At 41.4% G+C, this 23,547-nt stretch overlaps 1 protein-coding gene across 1 annotated transcript in view; it reads left to right on the top strand.

Moving 5' to 3' along the window:
* The first annotated feature begins 10,157 nt into the window (after positions 1-10,157).
* Positions 10,158-23,547, top strand: part of LOC132816610 (collagenase 3-like) — a 29,658-nt gene continuing 16,268 nt past the window's right edge. Inside the window, exons 1-9 of the mRNA XM_060826425.1 lie at positions 10,158-10,342; positions 11,109-11,257; positions 14,045-14,170; positions 15,999-16,164; positions 16,414-16,442; positions 16,704-16,788; positions 18,712-18,845; positions 19,268-19,427; positions 19,518-19,621. Of these exons, the coding sequence (XP_060682408.1) occupies positions 10,191-10,342; positions 11,109-11,257; positions 14,045-14,170; positions 15,999-16,164; positions 16,414-16,442; positions 16,704-16,788; positions 18,712-18,845; positions 19,268-19,427; positions 19,518-19,621 (1,105 nt within the window). The 5' untranslated portion in view covers positions 10,158-10,190. The remainder of the gene's footprint in view (positions 10,343-11,108; positions 11,258-14,044; positions 14,171-15,998; positions 16,165-16,413; positions 16,443-16,703; positions 16,789-18,711; positions 18,846-19,267; positions 19,428-19,517; positions 19,622-23,547) is intronic.

The following is a 23,547-nucleotide window of genomic DNA, read 5'->3' as shown; positions in this document are numbered from 1 at the left end:
ATTGCACCACCTGACCTCTCCACTGTGCCTTCTTGGTTTTTTTAACATTTAGCCTATTTATCTAATTCACCTGCTCAGAGACGCTGGAGCAAGCAGGACTTGAACCTGGGCCTCTCAGCCAAGGGTTACGGACACTACCACTGAACCATAAGCTGATCTTATGTCTGTGTTATTTTAGTTTTATATGGGTGAACAGTTGCTTTCTCCCATGCTCTCCCCAGCCAGCTCATGGCTTTGAACATCTTTAATAAACCCTGGAGGCTGAGGGGTGACCTTATAGAGATTTACAAAATTATGAGGGGCATGGATAGGGTAAATAGATAAAGTTTTTTTCCTGGGGTCGGGGAGTCCAGAATTAGAAGGCACAGGTTTAGGGTGAGAGGGGAAAGATACAAAAGAGACCGAAGGGGAAACCTTTTCACACAGAGGGTGGTGCGGGTATGGAATGGGCTGCCAGAGGAAGTGGTGGAGGCTGGTACAATTGCAACATGTAAGAGGCATCTGGATGGGTATATGAATAGGAAGGGTTTGGAGGAATATGGGCCGGGTGCTGGCAGGTGGGACTAGATTGGGTTGGGATATCTGGTCGGCATGGACGGGTTGGACCGAAGGGTCTGTTTCTGTGCTGTACATCTCCATGACTCGAAGATCTCCTTTCAGCCTCTTTCCAAGGAGAACAGTGCCAACTTCGGAAATCTAGCCTCATGCCTGAATTTTCTCATTCTTGGAAATCTCCTTCTGCAATTTCTCCGATACGTTCCCATCTTTCCCACATCTGTTCACCAAACATTGGTATGAATGATGGTCATGATCCTGCGCTGGGTGGACACGGCTTGAGGACTGATCATGAGGACAATCCACCAACAGCAAGCGCAAGGCCTCCGGCTACACCAACAGCCCCTGACCTGGCCAACCCCTGGACTCTGATCGGATTGGCTGAGTTTGGTGGCAAACCCTGAATGACTTTAGCTCCACATTCCATTCCATTGAAGATTGCTCCCCTTTGTCTATCGGACCCAGCTCTTCAGTCAACAGGAAAGCATATGGGCTGCCGGCTCATAATGAGAGGATTTGAACATGAGGAACATAAGAGTATTATATTCCAGTGATAGGATATTGACCAAAATGTACCTGAAAAACTCTGCTGTATTGGTTTCCTTGTTGGAGTCATTGAAGATCCATCAGACTGATAGAGCAAGAATGAGCAGGTTGTATTCCAAGGACAGGTTGATAGACTGGGCTTGTTTCCACATGGGCTATGGAGGGACATCCCCTCTGGGGCCAATAGACATCAGGCCCTTGTGGAGTCCTCCAGGACCAGAGGACCAAGTAGAGCCAGCTCCCTCTACCCAGCTGCAGAGGTGGGGACTGCATCCAGATTTATTGGGTGACAGAGGAGACAAATGAAACATGCTCATTAGACACCGGTGGGACAGGTGAAATATCCTGCATCTTTACAAATATACGTTCACTTGCACATCTATATTAGACCTGGTTACATTACATCCATTGGACAATGAGTAGCCTCTTCAGACCACCCATGGCTGAAGAAATTGTAAGAGTTATGTACTACTTACCTCGCACAAATAATGGTTCTCCTTCACTGCAGGAAGTCTCAAACATCAAGGATTCCTGAGCCATCACAGTGATAACTGCAGCCATCACACTGAAATGTCAATAACACTGAGCCTAAATGCAATATACTCGGGACGGTCCTGCACCCATCATCATATATCTATACCCATCATCCTATATCCCCACCCATTACCCTATATCCAAACCCATCATCCTATATCCACACCCATTACCCTATATCCAAACCCATCATCCTATATCCACACCTATTACCCTATATCCACACCAATTACTCTATATTCATCATCCTATATCCACACCCATTACCCTATGTCCACACCCATCATCCTATATCCACACCCATTACTCTATATCCACACCCATCATCCTATATCCACACGCATTACTCTATATCCACACCCATTACCCTATATCCACACCCATTACTCTATATCTACACCTATTACACTATATCCAACCCACCATCCTATATCCATACTCATTACTCTATATCCACCCCCACCATCCTATAACCACACCCATCATCCTATATCCACACCCATCTTCCTATATCTATAACCATCATCCTATAATCACACCCATTATCTTATATCCACCCCAATCATTCTAGAGTCATAGAGATGTACAGCATGGAAACAGACCCTTTGGTCCAACCCGTCCATGCCGACCAGATATCCCAACCCAATCTAGTCCAACCTGCCAGCGCCCGGCCCATATCCCTCCAAACCCTTCCTATTCATATACCCATCCAAATGCCTCTTAAATGTTGCAATTGTACCAGCCTCCACCACTTCCTCTGGCAGCTCATTCCATACACGTACCACCCTCTGTGTGAAAAGGTTGCCCCTTCGGTCTCTTTTATATTTTTCCTCTCTCACCCTTAACCTATGCCTTCTAGTTCTGGACTCCCCCACCTCAGAGAAAAGACTTTGTCTATTTATCCTATCCATGCCCCTCATAATTTTGTAAACCTCTATAAGGCCAGCCCTCAGCCTCCGATGCTCCAGGGAAAACAGCCCCAGTCTGTTCAGCCTCTCCCTGTAGCTCAAATCCTCCAACCCTGGCAACATCTTTGCAAATCTTTTCTGAACCCTTTCAAGTTTCACAACATCTTTCCGATAGGAAGGAGACCAGAATTGTATACAATATTCCAACAGTGGCCTAACCAATGTCCTGTTCAGCTGCAACATGACCTCACAACTCCTGTACTCAATACCCTGACCAATAAAGGAAAGCATACCAAACGCGTTCTTCACTATCCTATCTACCTGCGACTCCACTTTCAAGGAGCTATGAACCTGCACTCCAAGGTCTCTTTATTCAGTAACACTCTCTAGGACCTTACCATTAAGTGTATATGTCCTGATAAGATTTGCTTTCCCAAAATGCAGCACCTCACATTTATCTGAATTAAACTCCATCTGCCACTTCTCAGCCTATTGGCCCATCTGGTCAAGATCTTGTTATAATCTGAGGTAACCCTCTTCGCTGTCCACTACACCTCCAATTTTGGTGTCATCTGCAAACTTACTAACTGTACCTCTTATGCTCACATCCAAATCATTTATGTAAATGACAAAACGTAGAGGACCCAGCACCGATCCTTGTGGCACTCCACTGGTCACAGGCCTCCAGTCTGAAAAGCAACCCTCCACTACCACCCTCTGTCTTCTACCTTTGAGCCAGTTCTGTATCCAAATGGCTAGTTCTCCCTGTATTCCATGAGATCTAACCTCGCTAACCAGTCTCCCATGGGGAATATTGTCGAACACCTTACTGATGTCTACATAGACCACATCTACCGCTCTGAGCTCATCAATCCTTTTTGTTACTTCTTCAAAAAACTCGATCAAGTTTGTGAGACATGATTTCCCACGCACAAAGCCATGTCTACACCCATCATCCTATATCTACACCCAACATCCTATATCCACGCTGATTATCCTATACCCACACCCATCCTCCTATATATACCTATCATCCTATAACCACACCCATCATCCTATATCCACACCCATCATTCTATATCAACACCCATCATCCTATATCTACATCCATCATACTTTATCAATACCTATCATACTATATCCACACTCATCATCCTACATCTATATTCATCATTCTATATTTCCCATATCTACTCATCATCCTCTATCCACACCCCTTACCCTATATCTGCATCAAAAAGTAAAAAATGAGGTCTGCAGATGCTGGAGATCACAGCTGCAAATGTGTTGCTGGTCAAAGCACAGCAGGCCAGGCAGCATCTCAGGAATAGAGAATTCGACGTTTCGAGCATAAGCCCTTCATAAGCCTTCCTGATGAAGGGCTTATGCTCGAAACGTCGAATTCTCTATTCCTGAGATGCTGCCTGGCCTGCTGTGCTTTGACCAGCAACACATTTGCACCTATATCTGCATCTATTACCCTATATCCACCCCATCATCCTATATCCACATCCATTATTCTATATCCACACCCATTATTCAATGTCCACAGTCATTACTCTATATCCACACCCATTATCCTATATCCACACCCATCATTCTATATCTACACCCATCATTCTATAGCCACCCCCATCATTCTATATCTACACCCATCATCCTATAGCCACCCCCATCATTCTATATCCACACCCAGTACCCTAAATCCACATCCATCATCCTACATCTATAACCATCATCCTAAAACAACACCCATCACCCTATACCCACACTTATCCACCATATATCTATACCAATCACCCTAAAGCCACATCCATTATCCTATATCCACACCCAGTATCCAATATCCATACCCATTACTCTATATGGATGAGGGAGAGCACAGAATGATAGAGTCATACAGGACAGAAGAGGGTCTTCAGCTTCCCAACTTTGGACTTCCGAAACTATACCATGGTCTACTGTGGTCCTACTTTCCCGCACTAGATCCTTGGTTCTGAATGTTATGATATGTTGAGTGCTCTTCCAAGCACTTGGTTGAAGATTGTGAGCATTCCTGTCTCAGCTACCCTCCCAGGAAGTGCATTCAACACCCTCACAACCCTCTGAGTGGAAAAGGTTTTCTCAAATACTGTCTAAACCTCTTGCTTTTCACTTCAAAGTTATACACCATGTTATTGACTCTTTGACTAAGGGCATGGAGCAGGTAAATAGACAAGGTCTTTTCCCTGGGGTTGGGGAGTCCAGAACTAAAGGGCATAGGTTTAGGGTGAGAGGAGAAAGAAATCAAAGGGACTTAAGGGACAATATTTTCACACAGAGGGTGATGCGTGTATGGAATGAGCTGCCAGAAGAAGTGGTGGAGGCTGGTACAATTGCAACAGGTCCTACAGTGTGGAAGCAGGCCATTCAGTCCTTTGGGTCCATATCACCCTGAACCTATGCTCTCTAATTTTAGGCTCCCCTACCCAGGGGAAAAGCTGTTGGTTCTCTCCCTTTTCTGTGCCTCTCATGATTTATAGATGTTTATAAGGTCGCCCTATGCTTCTATGCTCCAGGGAAGAAAGCTATGACATGATCCTTGAGTTTTTATTATGGTAGGAACTATAAATCAAAACATTCTTGTAACTGCACAGTTTCAAGTATCATGATGTTGCTGCAGCTGGTGTATACCATGGTCAGGTTGACAGATGAAGACGAGTTTATCCATTTGAGGAGCGCGTGTTGTTGTTGGAATGTTATTGCAGCCTGAGTCATTCCTGAGTGTGCTGAGAGAGGAGGAGATGGTGAGGACAGAGAGGATGGAGGGAGGAGAAGAAATGTGGAAGAAGTCTGGACTGAGAAGTAGAAAGTAGTAGGCAGGGAAAGGAAGTGAGTGAAAAGAAGGGAGACGAGGGACTGAGATGGGTGTCGAGGGAAGTGAATGGAAGAAAAGAGGAGGGGAGATGAGGAGGAAGAGGTTGAGGAAGGTTATAAGGTAATGGAGTGGGAGAAGGAGTGCAGTGGCAACAGTGGGGACAAAAGCACAAGGGGCATAGGAGGCTTTTCATCATTTATATCAATGATTTGGATGTGAACATAAGAGGTACAGTTAATAAGTTTGCAGATGACACCAAATTGGAGGTATAGTGGATAGTGAAGAGGGTTAACTCAGATTACAATGGGATCTTGGTCAGGTGGGTCAATGGGCTGTGGAGTGGCAGGTAGAGTTTAATTCAGATAAATGCGAGGTGCTGCATTTTGGGAAAGCAAATCTTAGCAGGTCTTATACACTTAATGGTAAGGTCCTAGGGAGTGTTGCTGAACAAAGAGACCTTGGAGAGCAGGTTCATAGCTCCTTGAAAGTGGAGTCGCAGGTAGATAGGATAGTGAAGAAGGCATTTGGTATGCTTTCCTTTATTGGTCAGAGTATTGAGTACAGGAGTTGTGAGGTCATGTTGTGGCTGTACAGGACATTGGTTAGGCCACTGTTGGAATATTGCATGCAATTCTGGTCTCCTTCCTATCGGAAAGATGTTGTGAAACTTGAAAGGGTTCAGCAAAGATTTACACGGATGTGGAGGATCTGAGCTACAGGGAGAGGCTGAACAGGCTGGGGCTGTTTTCGCTGGAGCGTCGGAGACTGAGGGGTGATCTTACTGAGGTTTATAAAATCATGAGGGGCATGGATAGGATAAATAGACAAAGTATTTTCCCTGGTGTCGGGGAGTCCAGAACTAGAGGGCATAGGTTTAGGGTGAGAGGGGAAAGATATAAAAGAGACCTAAGGGACAAATTTTTCACACAGAGGGTGGTATGTGTATGGAATGAGCTGCCAGAGGAAGTGGTGGAGGCTGGTACAATTGCAACATTTAAGAGGCGTTTGGATGGGGATATGAATAGGAACATAAGAACGAGGAGCAGGAGGAGGCCATCTGGCCCCTGGAGCCTGCTCTGCCATTCCATAGTATCACAGCTGGTTTTTCCATGGACTCAGCTCCACTTACCCGCCTCCTCACTATAACCCTTAATCCCTTTACTGTTCAAAAACTAACTACCTTAGCCTTAAAAACATTTGCTGAGGAAGCCTCAACTACTTCTCTGGGCAGGGAATTCCACAGATTCACAACCCTTGGGGTGAAGATGTTCCTTCTCAATTCAGCCCTAAATCTGCTCCCTCTAATCTGGAGGCTATGCCCTCTTGTCCTAGTTTCACCTGCCAGTGGAACCATCCTCTCTACTTCCATATTATCTATTCCCTTCATAGTTTTATATGTTTCTGTAGGAAACATCTTAGTGTCATCCACAAACTTTGACACATAACATGTAGTCTCCAACTCCAAACCATCTTTGTAAATTGTCAATTATTGTTGTCCCAACACTGATTCTTGAGTTACATCACGAGCTACCGATACCCAACCAGAAAAGCACTCAAATATCTCCACTTTTTGCTTATTAGGTTAACCATTCCCCTCTCCATGCTAACGCATTGCCTGTAATGCCTTGCATCTTTATCTGATGCAGCAGCATTTTGTGCGGCAAATTGTCAAATGCCTTTTGGAAATCTAGGTACATCACATCTAACGGGTTCCCATTGTCCACTGTGCTCATCATGGCTTCATATAATTCCTGTGGATTACTTAAGCATGACCTGTCTTTGAAGAAGCCATGCTACATCTGCTTAATGGACAGTTTCTATCTGGGTTGGCTATTTCTTCCTTGATGATAGATTCTTCCTTGATGATAGATTCTTCCTTGATGATAGAATTCCCCACTACAGAAGTTAAGCCAACCAGCCTATAATTCTCCACTTCTTTTCCGTCTCCTTTTTTAAACATTGGCTGTTTTCCAATCTGCTGGAACTGCCTCAAAGTCCAGCAAATTTTGGAAAACTACCACAAATAGGAAGGGTTTAGAGGGATATGGGCCAAACGCTGGCAAATGGGACTAGATTAATCTGGTTGGCATGGGCAAGTGAAACCAAACAGTCTGTGTCTGTGCTGTACATTTCTATGACTGTATGACTCTGTGGTTGTATATCTCTATGACTGTTTGGCTCTGTGACTGTATGGCTCTGCAACTGTACATCTCTATGACTGTATGACTCTGTGACTGTACATCTCCCACTGTATGACTCTGTGACTGCACATCTCTATGTCTGTACAACTCTATGTACGACTCTAAGTGAAAGATGGCTGGAATAGTGAGAAGGTAGGAGGAATGGTTTGTTTGACCAACCTCACTGTGCAGAGACAGTTTCTATTTATCTGCACATCTTTACTGGCAGGAAATGTGGCCAGCAAGTGGAAATTTTTGTGGACCTTAGTGACGTGAATATTGCAAAACATTCTCTCAAGAAACCAATGCTTTAATTAGTTTCAAATGTGATTATGCAAATGATATATTTACTGTACATGTACAAATAAACATTGTTTTTTTCATGCGCATCTCCAGGTCAGCATAGGTGCTAATCTTTCATTCGAGGCCAGGATTTGGAGTAGCATGGTGACTCAGTGGTTGGTACTGCTACCTCACAGCGCCAGGGACCCAAGTTCAATTCGACTCTGCCTGGAGTTTGCATGTTCTCCCTGTTCTGTGCAGGTTTCTCTGGGAGCTCCAGCTTCCTCCCAGTCCAAAGATGTGTAGGTAAGATGGACTGACCATGGTAAAATGTCGAGGAGAAAGTGAGGACTGCAGATGCTGGAGATCAGAGCTGAAAATGTGTTGCTGGAAGAGCGCAGCAGGTCAGGCAGCATCCAAGGAACAGGAAATTCGACGTTTCGCGCGGTTTATGCCTGAAACGTCGAATTTCCTGTTCCTTGGATGCTGCCATGGTAAAATGTCTCATAATGTCCAGGAATGTGTAGACTAGGTGGGTTAGCAAAGGGAAATGTAGGGTTCCAAGGGTAGGGGTTGGGTCTGAATGGGATGTATTTCCACAGGATTGGTGTGGACTCAATGCACTGAATAGTCAGCTTCCTAGAAACCAAAGAGTCTCATTTTGACTCACGCACTCATTTACAAAGAGCAACCCATAGATACAAGATTTCTTCACAGAACTTTAGAGACTTTTCTGGAATTTTTACAAAGTCTAGTTAGTAATATATTTCAGAATTCTGAAGTGTCATGGAACTCGCAAAATTACATTGCTTTCTCTCACCGCAAATGCTGCCAGAAATTTCTGTTTTGATTTAGATTTTTGATATCTGCGGTTTTAATGAATGAAGGAATGTGCATTTTGCATTAAGAAACAATGAAATACCGTGAAAAGCTTTCTTTTGTTACCACAATTTGGTGCTGTCTCAAATAATTTAAGAATAAAGGGGGGGGAGAAAAGGAAAAATAACTTAGAGACCAGCAGGGCCTGAGCCAGCTCATCAACAATGCCGCCTGTACCACCATCCCTCCTCCATCACCTCTACACCAGACCCAACCAAGGCTGAAGTCAGGTACTACCCTGGCCCCAGACCCATACTGCTCTGCTACCACCTCACTATCCATTCAGCCCATCAACCTGCATCAGTTAAAAACAACACCTAACCATTTTAATCCCATTCTCCAGTATGTGGTATATAGCCTTCTATGCTTTGACATTGCAAGTACACTTCAAAATACTTCTCCGATGTTCTGAGGGTTTCTGTCTCTCAATGCCAGGTGCATGGTTTTGCATGTGATGTACAGCACCCTGACAGGGATTCAAAGTGGAAGCAATGAACTCTCCAGCTTCCAGCTCTTCAGTGACATTCTGATTTCATATCAGCAAATTGTTCTGGTGTGTTTCTCACCTGTCAGAAACTATGTAGATGTGAAGTGTTTTAAGAGATCTCAACAGGTATGCTGCCATGGGCTCTGTAGTTTACCTGTTTAGGACTTGAAAGAATTAGCCAAATTTTTGTATCGCCTCCTGGCTCTTGTTTAGCATATGATGACGCTTTGTGATGAGAGATTTGGTTGCATGAACCCACTTCACCACAATATAATAATCCGTCACGAAATGTTACCCATTTCCACTATAGTTAGAAAAGAATACAATTTCCTAGAAACTCAACATTCATCTTTGTATGTTGTAGTGACATGACAGTTAATTTCAACATTATTTGAAGTGCTTCTTAGTAGTCAGCGTAACTGACTGGGTGACGGGAGGAAAGAATATCCTTTAATGGACTTCCTGGCTACGCTTAACCAATTATGAGACGACTGGTTTTAGCTCTAAATCACGTTTGAATCACCCTGTAATTAACCCAACATCTGTGAGGAAAAACTATAAAAGCCACAGGGAGAAAGCCAGAGATACAATTTCCTCTCTCAATCTTCAGTTGAGAACAGAATGATGAATTGCCTTTGGTTTTCAGTTTTATTTATTGTACTTTATGTTAAATTTTCCTCCACTATTCCACTACTTTCAGAAGTGGAGAAAAATGAGCAGGACTGGCAATTTGCAGAGGTATGGCGTGGAGTGCAATTAGCAAAATAAAATTTGTGATCCCTTTAAGTCTAAACATTTTCTTCTTTCACAGCTAATATCAAGTTTAATAATGTGAATATTTATTTTTCTTGAAGACATATTTGAACAGATTTTACAAGCTTGAAGACAGTTCACCAACGTTTGCAATCAATCTGCCAATAAACTATGTATCAAAGAGGTCCCTATCAGATAAGATTAAGAAAATGCAAGAATTCTTTGGTCTTCAGGTAACTGGGAATCTGGATTCGGCAACAATGGAAGTCATGGAAAAGCCTCGATGTGGAGTCCCCGATGTTGCTGAATACAATCTCTTTCCAAGAAAGATTAAATGGAAAAAAAACAATATCACATACAGGTAACAGTTTTTATAATATTTCATGGCATTATTTCCGTGAGTGATTGGGTCAAAATTTGCTAAAAAGTCAGCTTATGCTAAATATGCTAAGTATGCATGTTCTTATTAATGCACAAAATTGACAGCAAGTTTAGGGAATGGTTGTGGAGTGGAATCTCTCGGGTTGATTTGTTTTATTCAGTCATTTCTTGAGAGAAACAGCGTCTAGTTCTTAGCCTACATTTTGGCTAAATTTACTTTAAAAATGGCCATTAATAGGATCATAAAAATTGGTAATTAAAAGTATAAGTAATCTCTTCTTGATCTGATATTTCTGAATTAATCAGTCTGTGTCTCAGAAGGACACAATGTCAACTGTTCAATCTCTTCATCATTGTTCCAGAAACATTGCAATTCTTAAGTTCAATGAAGGTCTTAAAGTTGTTACTTTTTCATTTTGTTATTTTCTGTCCTCTCCGAATTTAACTTTCCTTTCACCATCTTTTCTCTTTCTGTAACTGATTGACTCTAATTTACAACTTCTTCATTGTTCCTTTCTTCATTTCCAATCCTAAAGTCTTGTTGGTTGAGTGGATGAACTCTCGCTCCATTACCCTTTATTCTCACATAGCATTTCCAGCAAGTTATTGGATAAGTGATGTTTTTATAATCGGAAAGGTGTCGTAAAATGCCTAATTTGCAGCATTTGCTACAAAGTGCCTGTTCCACCAAAATGTAGTTGTTATTTTTATCCCAATACCTTTATTTTCTATTTTCTTTCATAAAGAATAACAAACTACACCCCGGATCTTCAGTCTGTGGATGTGGACACAGCAATTTGGAAAGCTTTTTTGATTTGGAGTGAAGTCACGCCGTTGAAGTTCACAAGAGTCTATGAAGGAGAAGCTGATGTCATGATCTCTTTTGGAACTCGAGGTACAGAGTGATAAAATCATACAGCCATCCAGCAGGGAAACAGACCCTTTGGCCCAACCATGTTCCCAAACTAAACTCGTCCAACTTGCCCACGTTTGGCCCATATCCCTCCACACCTTTCCTGTACATGTACTTATCCATCTGTCTTTTAAACTTTGTAATTATACCGGCATCTCCCACTTCCTCTGGTAGTTCATTCCACACACGAACAGCACTCTGTGTAAAAACGTTGCTCCCTCATGTCTTGTTTAAAACTTTCTCCTCTCACCTCAAAAATATGCCCCTGGTTTTGAACTCCCCTACTCTCGGGAAAAGACCCTTGCTATTCACTTTATCGATGCCCCTCATGATTTTATAAACCTCTATAAGTTCACCACTGAACCTCCTATGCTCTAGTCAAAATAGTCTCAGCCTATCCAACCCATTGTTTTTATAAATCAAACCTTCCAGACCCAGCAAAATCCTGGTTAATCTCCTCTGAACCCTCTCCAATGTAATAGTATTCTTCCTATGACAGGGTGACCAGGACTACACACAGTACTCCAGGAGCGGCCTCACCAATGATCTGTATAAACCTCAACATGATGTCTCGGCTCCTTTACTCAATGATCTGAACAATGAAGGCGAGTGTGCTAAACAACGTCTTCACCACCCTCTCTACCTGTGGCACAAACTTCAAACAATTATTTACCTGAACCCCTAGGTCTCTGTTCTATAACACTCCACAGGGCCCCACCATTAACTGTGCAAGTCCTGTCCTTGTTTGTTTTACTAGAATGCAATAACTTGCATTTATTCAAATTGAAACTCCATCTGCCACTCCTCAACCCATCGACCCAATTGATCAAGATCTGTTTGTAATCTTGGATCACCTTCTTCATTGCCCACTATACCAACAATTTAGACATCATCCACAAATCATTCTCATCCAAATCATTTATATCAATGACAAATAAAAGTAGACCCGACACTGATCCCTGTGGAACACTGCTGGTAACAGCCCTCCGGTCTGAAAAACAACCCTCCACCACTCTCTTCTCCTCCCATTAAACCAATTTTGTATCCAATTGGAAAGCTCATCCTGAATCCCAATCCATCTAACTTTGCTAAATAGTTTGCCATGTGGAGCTTTGTCAGAGTTTTACTAAAATCCATGTAAATGAGATCTGCACCGCACTGCCGTCATCAACTTGATTTGTAGCTGACTTCAGAATAAATGCAGAAATCAAAATCTTTTATCATCAGTCTGTGGGTGATGTCACAGTGAAATGACTAGTCATAAAACTTTAGGAATTGAATTCAAATATATACTCATGAATATTTGCTTTAGTAAATATTCCCAGTTTCTAATCATGGGCAGCACGGTGGCTCAGTGGTCAGCACTGCTGCCTCACAGCGCCAGGGACTTGAGTTCGATTCCAGCCTCAGGCAGTTGTCTGTGTTGAGATGTGTAGGTTAGCGTGGAATGGCGGTGCTAAATTGCCCATAGTATACAGGGGTGTGTAGGTTAGCATCAGTCAGGGGTAAATGTAGAGTAATGGGGTAGGAGAATAGGGCTGGGTGGATTAGTTTTCAGAAGGTCAGTGTGGGCTTGTTGGGCTGAATGGCCTGTTTCCCCACGGTAGGGATACAGTAACAAAATACATAACGAGACCTCTTAGCGACATATTGCAATATTTACTAAAGCAAATATTCATGAGTATATATTTGAATTCAATTCCTAAAGTTTTATGACTAGTCATTTCACTGTGACATCACCCACAGACTGATAAAAGATTTTGATTTCTGAATTTATCAAAGTTTTCTTTTCCTGTGATTAGGTTTTCCATTTGAAGAAAGGGATTCAGAATTTCCAGATGGTTTAGGGTGATGTACTGATGAAAGCAGCGGAACATATAGGATTCTGAACTCACTCTCTCCCCGGTGTTGTTAGTTACAGCAGTACAGTTCACTTCTTCACACTGAGGTTAAGTTGGGGGAGATCAGGAAGAAATCATCCAGAAATTCTCATTTCTGCTCAAACAACCACCAATGAACCGTTGGTGAAATATCATTCACTATTTAGTGACAAACGGACAATTGTCCTGATTTCTGTGGAAATGAGCAAGTGTCATTGGGTGGCTGAGAACTTCAATGACCTTATATAGAGAAATCCATAGTCACTGGAAAATGGGCCCATTGACAACAACGGTGTGGTCATCGTCAATTTACAAAATGTCTTCCATTGGATAGTCCCTGTTTGTGTCATGTGCATGCAATTTTAGGAAACAAATTGTGGTACACAGCAGGGTGAGTGCTTTCTGGGGACTCAAGTTCCTGCAAGTTTCATTAAAATGTTCAGCAGCAACAATAAGGTAGATGTACAGTGACCGCTGACAGGCTGGAAGGAGCAGGATTTCTCTCTCAGACTCCACGGGAATGGTGCTGGCTGCTCCCACGGCAAGCTCCAGCTGTTCGATAATCACCTTTCCTTAGAACATGTCCACATCGAGAAGGTTAAACTGGCCTTGAGTAGATGAGCTATAAAATACCCTGATCTCTCAGCTCGCTGAAGGGCCAGACTCCCTCAAAGTGGACAAGGCATCCCATCACCTGAGTTGTACCTCAAGTTGGCTTCTGATTGGCCCAATCTATCCTGAGAGCTCATTTGTGAAAAGGAGGACTTGTTACACCATGAACAGTTGCTTTAATTGTTGGTGTTGGTTTCACTTTGCAGTGTTTAGCATGTTACCAGCTAGTCACAGGCTCGGGATTAACTCTGATGATTCTTTGTTCCATTATTTCCAGAACACGGTGATAGTTATCCCTTTGATGGAGCTGACGGATTATTGGCCCATGCTTTCCCCCCTGCAGCAGGCATTGGAGGTGACACGCACTTCGATGAAGATGAGACCTGGACAATTGGGGCAAACGGTACATAAACTGATCACAGTTATGAAAGTGATTCAGCAGAGAAAATCTGAACAAGTTAATAGGGTATTTCTAGTCAGAAAAGAACTTAGTTATTAACTAGCAATATTAATTTTGAGAGGTTTATTTTGCAATATCTTAATGTTAGAATGTAGAACCTTCCAGCGCAGTACAGGCCCTTTGGCCTCGATGTTGTACTGACCTGTGGAACCAATCTGAAGCCCATCTAACCTACACTGTTCCATTTCCATCCATATGTTTATCCAATGACCATTTAAATGCCCTTAAAGTTGGTGACTCTATTACTGTTGCAGGCAGGGTGTTCCACGCCCCTACTATTCTCTGAGTAAGGAAACTACCTCTGACATCTGTCCTATATCTCTCACCCCTCAATTTAAAGCTATGTCCCCTTGTGCCAGCCATCACCATCGGAGGAAAAAAGCTCTCACTCTCCACCCTATCTAACCCACTGATTATCTCATAAGTCTCAATGAGGTCACCTCTCAACCTTCTTCTCTTTAACAAAAACAGCCTCAAGTCCCTCAGCCTTTCCTCATAAGACCTTCCCTCCAGCCAGGCAACATCCCAGTCAATCTCCTCTCAACCTTTTCCAATGTTTCTGCATCCTTTCTATAATGCAGTGACTAGAACTGTACGCAATACTCCAAGTGTGGCCGCACCAGAGTTTTGTACAGCTGCAGCATGACCTCATGGCTCCAAAACTCAATCCCTCCAACAATAAAAGCTAACCACTAGTAACTGAACTCCAGGATAAACATTTCCCATCAACCAACACCCTCTGTCTTCTTTCAACTAGCCAATTTCTGATGCAAACCACTAAATTACCCTCAATCCCATGTCTCTGTATTTTGTGTAATAACCTACCGTGGGGAACCTTATCCAATGCCTTACTGAAATTCATATACACACATCAACCGCCTTACCCTCATTCACCGGTTTGGTCACCTTCTTAAAGAACTCAATAAGGTTTGTGAGGCATGACCTACCCTTCACAAAACCGTGTTGACTATCCTTAATCAACTTATTCCTTTCTAAATGATTATAAATTCTATCTCTTATAACCCTTTCAACACTTTACCCACAACCGAAGTAGGGCTCACTGGTCTATAATTACCAGGGTTGTCTCTACTCCCCTTCTTGAACAAGGCAACAACATTTGCTATTCCTCCAGTCTTCTGCATTATTCCTGTAGACAATGAAGACTTAAAATCAAAGCCTGAGACTCTGCAATCTCCTCCCTGGCTTCCTAGAGATCCTTGGATAAATCCCATCCGGTTTCAATGACATTTCCTAATGGCTATAAAACTACAGCCCGAAGGATTACAAATCTACTCTAATTGCCCTGAGAAATTCAATGTCATTAATTTGTTATGCCAGTCCTAAAGAAGTGTTATATTGAAGTCACAGCCTCAAATTGATATCTCTCACTGCAGAGGCTGCCAGATCTGCTACTTTTCACCATCACTTTCTATATTTCATTTATATTCCCAACATCCACAGTTCTTTGCTTTGCTTCATTTCTGGAAGTTTTACACGGGTGTGATGTTCTGAATGTTTGTCCAATTACCTTTAAATAATTTATTATTTGTAAATGTATTGAAAATGTTTAAAAGCTATGGTAAGGCATGATTCACTCACAACTAAGACAAAATATGAATACAATACAGGTTATTGAATATTTGAGTGAATATTTCTGTTGTGTTCTATTTGATTAATAGATAGTTACTTGGTTTATGATTTTAAATTTTCAGTGGAGATAAATGTGTTGGAATTGATTTTAAACAGGCTGCTTTGTGATTGTTTCATTTAGGTTATAACTTGTTCCTTGTGGCTGCCCATGAATTTGGCCACGCACTCGGACTGGCTCACTCTCGGGATCCAGGTGCATTAATGTACCCGACCTACACATATACAAATATGGATGAGTTTCGCCTTTCTTGGGATGATGTCAAGGGAATCCAGGCTCTGTATGGTAGGTTCACGTCTCAAAGAAAACCGTGCATTCTCTTTCTACAGCTTGCTGGAATTTCTTCCTCTCTCTGTAAATTTACTGGAATAAGTAATAGAATGATTTAGAATTTCTCTCATCCTTCCTTTCTGGGACCTTGACTGCTCCCTCCCGCATAAATTCCTCCCTAATTTGACACAATCAGCATTTCGAGAAGAAAGTGAGCTCTGCAGATGCTGGAGATCAGAGCTGCAAATGTGTTGCTGGAAAAGCGCAGCAGGTCAGGCAGTATCCAAGGAACAGGAAATTCGGGCATAGGGCTTATTTCCTGTTCCTTGGATGCTGCCTGACCTCCTGCGCTTTTCCAGCAACCCACAATCAGCATTTCACCAATCATTTAAGTTCTGTAACTTTTACAGAGTTAATGTACTTTAAGTAAAATTGGACAGTCGTGATGATTTGCATATCTCTGGGAGTATGGATAATGCAGCAAACAGTATCTTTCTACTTTGCTTACCAATTACTTAGGTGCATCAAATCAGATAATCACAAATCGCAAACCACCACAAAAGACACCAAAGAAATGCAGCCGCAAGTTGTCATTTGATGCAGTCGTTAGTCTTCGAGGAGAGATGCTTTTCTTCAAAGACAGGTAAGAATAATGTCGAACAAACCAGACTATTTTTAATGCCTGCGTATTTATCGTTGATAGTTTTATGTAGGAAAATTATAACAGAACTTCAGGTACTTGAGGAGAAATTGCACAGATTAGACCTGTTTGTTTTGAGAATTTAGAAGGTTACAGGTGATTAGATTAAGATCAAGAAATTAACTGTAAAAGTCAGGGGAGATAAACTATTCCCACTGGTTGGGAATTTGGGAAACAGGGGTCATTGTCTGAGAGTTAGGGCCAGACCGTTCAGAAGAGATGTTAGGAAGCATTTCAGCTCATCAAAGAGTGGGAGAGGTTTGGAACTCTCTTTCACAAATAGTAGTGGATGATGGATCCATTGCTAATTTAAATCCAAGACAGATGATGTTTTGTTAAGCAAAATTATTAAGGGACACGGGCAGAGGCAGGTGAATGAAGGCAGGTCACAGGTCAGCTATGATCCCACTGAATGAAGGAACAGGCTCGAGGGGCTGAATGGCTGACTCCTGTCTCTGTGTTCTTAAAATGTTTTGCAATAATATTTGGGTGCGTTTTCGGTAAACATCCCTGATCACTTTCTTTTCAATTCTCGGACTTGTTCTAGAGTCATAGAGTCATACAGTCATAGAAATGTTTAGCACAGAAACAGACACTTCGGTCCAACCCGTCCATGCCGACCAGATAATCCAACCTAATCTAGTCCCACCTTCCAGCACTTGGCCCATATCCCTCCAAACCCTTCCTATCCATATACCCATCCTTTTAAATGTTGTAATTGTACCAGCCTCTGCCACTTCCTCTGGCAGCTCATTCCATACACATTCAACCCTCTGTGTGAAAAAGTTGCCACTTAGGTCTCTTTTATATCTTTCCCCTCTCACCCTAAAGCTATTCCCTCTAGTTCTGGACTCCCTGACCCCTGGGAAAAGACTTTGCCTATTTACATTATCCATGCCCCTCATAATAGAGTTAAGGAGAATCCAAAGAGTTTTTACAAATATGTTAAGGACAAAAGGGTAACTAGGGACAGGATAGGGCCCCTCAAAGTTCAGCAAGGCGGTCTTTGTGTGGAGCCACAGAAAATGGGGTAGATACTAAATGAATATTTTGCCTCAGTGTTTACTGTAGAAAAGGGTGTGGAAGATATAGACTGTAAGGAAATAGATGGTGACATCTTGCAAAATGACCATATTACAGAAGAGGAGGTGCTGGATGTCTTGAAACGGATAAAGGTGGATAAATCTCCGAGAACTCCGTGGGAAGCTAGAGAAGTGATTGCTGAGCCTCTTGCTGAGATATTTGTTGCTTACAATTCTCCATATGCAAGAATTTACAGAAGTGATGATCAAAGCCAAAGAGTTTTATTGGATGAGATAATAAAACTGGTGCCAATGCAGTCTGGATAATCTGGTACAGATTCCATTGGCTGGTTACAAAGTGGAATAAAGACAATTGTATCATTTCTTTCCTGATCTCAGGACATGCTAAAGTGCTTTACTGCCAACTTGAGGCTGTCACTGTTTCAACTGAAGTCATATTTGTACTGGCTTGGAACCCAACATTCCCCTGGTAATTTTGGCCAGAGAACATTTCAGGACATGTGCTGCTTACCTAAAAACCAAAAAAAAACCTGTCGATGCTGTAAATGGAAAACAAGCACAGAAATTGCTGGAAAAGCTCAGCATCTCTGGCAGCACCTCTGCAGAGAAATCAAAGTTAAGTTTCGGATTTGGTAGCCCTTCATCAGAATAGGAAGGGTCACTGGACCTGAAACTGTGATTTCTCTCCACAGATGCTGCCAGAGCTTTTCCAGCAATTTCTGTTTTAGTTGTTGGTGTTTATCTATGTTGGGTTCCAAAATAATTATGTATAATAGAAATGGGTTATTTGAATGTGATGGAATAAACCCTTGTTATTTATTAGGTTTTTCTGGAGAAGACATCCAACAATGCCTGAGGTTGAATTGACTTTAATTCGGTCATTCTGGCCAAAGTTACCTGCACGGGTTGATGCAGCCTATGAAAACCAGGAGAGGGACCTCCTGATTGTTATTAAACGTGAGTGCTGCTACTTCGATTTTGTGAAGAACACAGGAATTTTTAAAATACAACTGTTGGGAAACAGCAAAGCTACAATTGGGACATAGTTTTTTGGAACTTGAATTGAAATCACAATGAACTTTTACAAGACTTTCTCAGTTTTAAATTTAAAGAAAACTTTTTAGAAAGTGTTTGAGTCTTTGCTCATGTCTGCAGTTATATATTGTTACGATACACACAATGGGCTGAGCGTTGCCATCCAATGAACACGAGGCAGTAAAGCACAACTCTGGAAAAGTACCTCTTGCAAAATGAACCACAAATGTACGATTAGGAGGGAGTTGTGATTGGTCTTAGCTGAGTTGATGAGATTGTGGATTTGAAGAAACAACAACATTTATTAATGTGCAGATACTAATCGATTTCCTGTAATCCCACAGGGAACAAATACTGGGCCATCAATGGCTACGATATCATGCCTCATTATCCAAAGTACATCTACCAATTGGGTATTCCGAAATCCGTCAGGAAAATCGATGCAGCTGTACATATTGCGGAGACATCAAAGACTCTATTCTTTGCAGGAGACCGGTATTGGAGGTAACGGTTCATTCCGAACCAAAATATTCATCAATGTTTCTTATCACCAACATGTCACTGTTTACATAGAGAATGTACCTCTCTTTCCAGTTATGATGAAAGGAAACGAGTGATGGATGAAGATTCCCCACGCCTGATAGCAGATGACTGGCCAGGAATCCCCGGGAGAGTGAATGCAGCATTTGCACAAGATGGTAAAGTTAAAAACAAATAATCAATAAACTATTGAGACTGTCAAAGTATCTATGTGCTGTTTGCATGGGCTGAAGTTCAATTTTAACTGACTTTGCAATGAAAAGAAGCACGTCTTTAATGTTGAGTAAATATTGCAGAACACTTCCAAGTGCTCAGTGTGTTAACCCCAAAGTACATGAAGCATGAAAACAAACAAATTGCAGGGAATCACAGCAGATCAGAGAAAGCAAGCTAATGTTTCGAGTCTAGATGACTCTTCAGTAGAACTGGACTCGAAATGTTCACTTGTTCGCTCTCTCTCCATGGATTCTGCCTGACCTGCTGTGACCTCCAGCATTTGTTGTTTTCAGTCCAGATTCCAGCACCTGCAGTAACTGGCTCCTGTATGAGACATGAACCAGACAGACAATGCCTATTGCAGCTGAGATCACCAGCTTGAAGGGGATGTGATCGGAGATTGGCCAGTAATGGGGTCAGTCCAGTTACATTGCCTCTTGTGTTGCCACTAGCTATTTGTTGACCCATGAAAGCATCATGTTCCTGGTCGAATAGGGGCAGAAATGATTGGCATTTAATTCCAATGTCTGTTAGAGATTTACAGAAGGACAATATTTATTCAATTTCTTTTTAATATTACCTTCAGAAATATGAAAAAAATAAGTCACTTGATCCATTTCAGTGAACATTGTTTCTGAGCTCTGGCATGAAGCTGTTCTTTTAATTGTTGTTCATTTGTTCAAATGTAAGGGTAGAATTTCGATAAGAGTCCTCATCTCCCACAGAACCTCAGCAGGATCTTGTTGGAGCTTGAGTAGATGCTATAAATGCTGTTTCACTGGGCTTTCCACTGACTGGGAATGTTAGTATGAGACATCATGAGAAGGTTTATGGGAATTCCTAATGACAGCGATGATACAGTAAAAAGCTGGGAACAAGGATGAAGGTAGTTAGGGAAGAAAATTGTTCGGATAAGCCAGCTTCAGTTTGGATGGGTTATCTTCCAAGAACTATTGAAGGTAGTCATGTGTTTAAACAAGGAGGATCCACTGGACTGAGCTCATTTGTTAAACATTTAATTGCAGTTAATTTTTCAGTCAAAGGAACAACATGATGTTCAGACTTTCATTGTGATCTTTCTCAGAACATGAAATGATGATTGTTGGTGATTACTTTCATTTATGTTCATCCAGAAAACATTTAATGTTTCCCTGCTGTTTCCCACAGCTCCTCTGTACCCAACTGTTTGTGACAATGTTGTCACTTTGTGAGATTATTTTCTCCTGGCCTTTGTTTGAAGAGAGATTGTAAGTAGAGGTGCCGAGCTGGGCAACTAAACAATTTGTGAGGCTTTGGGGATGTGTGAAGCTGGGAGTGTGGGAGGAGACTGGGTGTGGCCAGCTCTCACAGACCAGGCTATAGACTCTTTCTTTGTTTTTATGTTTAGTTTTAAGCAGAAGCCTAAAGAGCTGGAGGTTTCAATGAATGTCTCTGAGCTGCTAATCTCACCTGGTATGAGGATCTGTGTCTGAACTTGTGGTTTTCCCCAAGGGTTTGTGATGGGATATTACTATATTGGAACAGTTACTTTGAAATAGTTATTGTATCTATTATTCAATTAAGTTTTCCAATTAAGTTATTCTAAATTCTCTTTCTTTTGTTTGTTTTTTAACTAAAGTGTTAAAATAAATTGTGTTTGGCCAGTCACATCCCGTCTGGAACATGGAACTTCACATCTATTTTTAAAATAAGAAAATGTTAGGGTCTAGGCCACCTTTGTAAAATGTTTTGAGGAGTCAGGTCTGGTCCATAACATGGTTCTTAAACAATTTCAGGCTTCTCTCTCAGATGTGTTTGTCTTGGTGAATGCACAGAAATGAATTTTTTGTTTATTTGCTCTAAATTTACCAATTGCCAGTTGGAGCCTTTATCCTTTTGATTTAGTCCCGTCAGTTATTTTGAAGTGGTGTTGGATATTTATTGCCTGAACATCCCGTTACAATCATTTTGTTGTCACTTTCTTATCCCTGGAACTCTCATTATTTTTACATGTTCTGTATTCTATTGGTGCTCTATTAGTCTGGCAGCTCACAGTTTTAAAGAATCCTTTGTGTTTCTGTTTTCAGGACTTGGTACAACAAGTGCTTGACCCTCATTTTTTCTAGTTTGTACTCTGTTGTTTGGACATTATATTTCAGCATCTTGTTAGCTTTTTTTGATTGTTATCTATATTGATTTAACATATTGATTGTGAAACATACTAAGATCCAAATTCACGCAGTATGTACATTTTTAATTAATTTAGTGTGTTACAGTTATCCTCAATGAACTTTTTCATTGTTCCGTATAATTGCAAATTTTGCCAGACTCTTTAAAGTTCCTGAGCGATTTCTCCCGACCTTATTGTCCTTCTTGGTTTGTCTATGAATTTAATCTTTTTCTGAATGTTGCAAATTGACAATATCAGCAGACTAAGAGCAAACTCTTTTCCATAATATGTCTTCAATTAGTATCTTTAGACAATTTATTTAATTCAAGTTCATTGATATTCCGTACATCTGTTTTAAAGCAATTATTAAAAAAGAAAATATTGTAACGTATAGAAACAATAAATGTATCTGAGAAATATGTTGGATTTGTTTTATTTTCATTTGTGATGCATTGATTGAAACTGTTTATTGACCCTGAAGTAAGACCTCTATTTTGCATTCTGTTTTATAGGATATATTTATATTTTCCATGGACCACATCATTTCCAGTTCAGCATCAGAGAGCAGCGAATGACTGGGATGCACAGGATCAATCAGTGGCTGGGCTGTTAGATCAATGCATTCACACATTTATCACATTGATAGTGCACTCCGTACTAAACCATTGTGAATAGATGATATGCAAAATACCTCTCAGCATTAGATGGTCCTTAAATGTTATTACAATCCAATGTAATTATTGTAAACAAACAAGCTAATTGAAACAATTCGAAATCATTCTCGTATTTTTTGTCATTTATTATTCAACGCTGGAAGCAAAATATGTTTCCAAAATTTGATGTTATTTATTTTCCACAACAATGCTGCAGTGCATGTAAATATGGTAGATCTTGAGATATGCCAATGATGTGTTTTTATTAAATGTTAAATGATATCATTCTGTACATGTTTGAACAGTGAGGGATTAAATTGGGGTAAAAACAGTGTATGACTAAAATGAAGTGTAGAGATGTTGTACATCCTGATCATTTTTCAACAAATATGTTGTAAACAAAATTAAAAGACATGAAATTTAATTTGCTGACTGATTTTCTGTGTTTTGCGCTTCTCATTCCAATGTTATAATGTTAAGTGAACATGAAACTACCTTTAAAACATAGTCAATCTTCTTTTCAACAAGCTATTAGAGTAGGATCCCTATGGTGTGGAAACAGGCCATTTGGCCCAACAAGTCCACACTGACTCTCCAAAGAGCATCCCACCCCTACCCTATTACTCCACATTTACCCCTGACGAATGTACCTAACCTACATATCCCTGAACACTATGGGTAATTTAGCACAGGCAAATCACCTGACCTGCACATTTCTGGACCGTGGGAGGAAACCCACACAGACATGGGGAGAATGTGCAAACTCCACACAGATAGTCACCCGAGGCTGGGATCAAACCCAGTCCATGGCGCTGTGGGGCAGCAGTGTTAACCACTGAGCCACCGTGTCACCCAATTGGCTTCACATTGGAACCTTCATAACCTAGAATCTTCAGCACACGAGCAATTTTCAAATTTTAGGGGCTTGTTATCAAATACTGCACCTTTTGTTGTGTCTATGGTGTTTTCGTTTTAGTTGCATATGTCTCAGAGAAGGCTGTATCCTGCAACAGGGGTTGGAGGCTGTGGAAGTTAATGTTTAGCTGTTATACAGTATCAGGATGGC

This window comes from Hemiscyllium ocellatum, chromosome 6 (genome assembly GCF_020745735.1).
Source record: "Hemiscyllium ocellatum isolate sHemOce1 chromosome 6, sHemOce1.pat.X.cur, whole genome shotgun sequence".
NCBI classification, from domain to species: domain Eukaryota; kingdom Metazoa; phylum Chordata; class Chondrichthyes; order Orectolobiformes; family Hemiscylliidae; genus Hemiscyllium; species Hemiscyllium ocellatum.
This window is presented reverse-complemented; position numbering and strand designations above follow the sequence as displayed.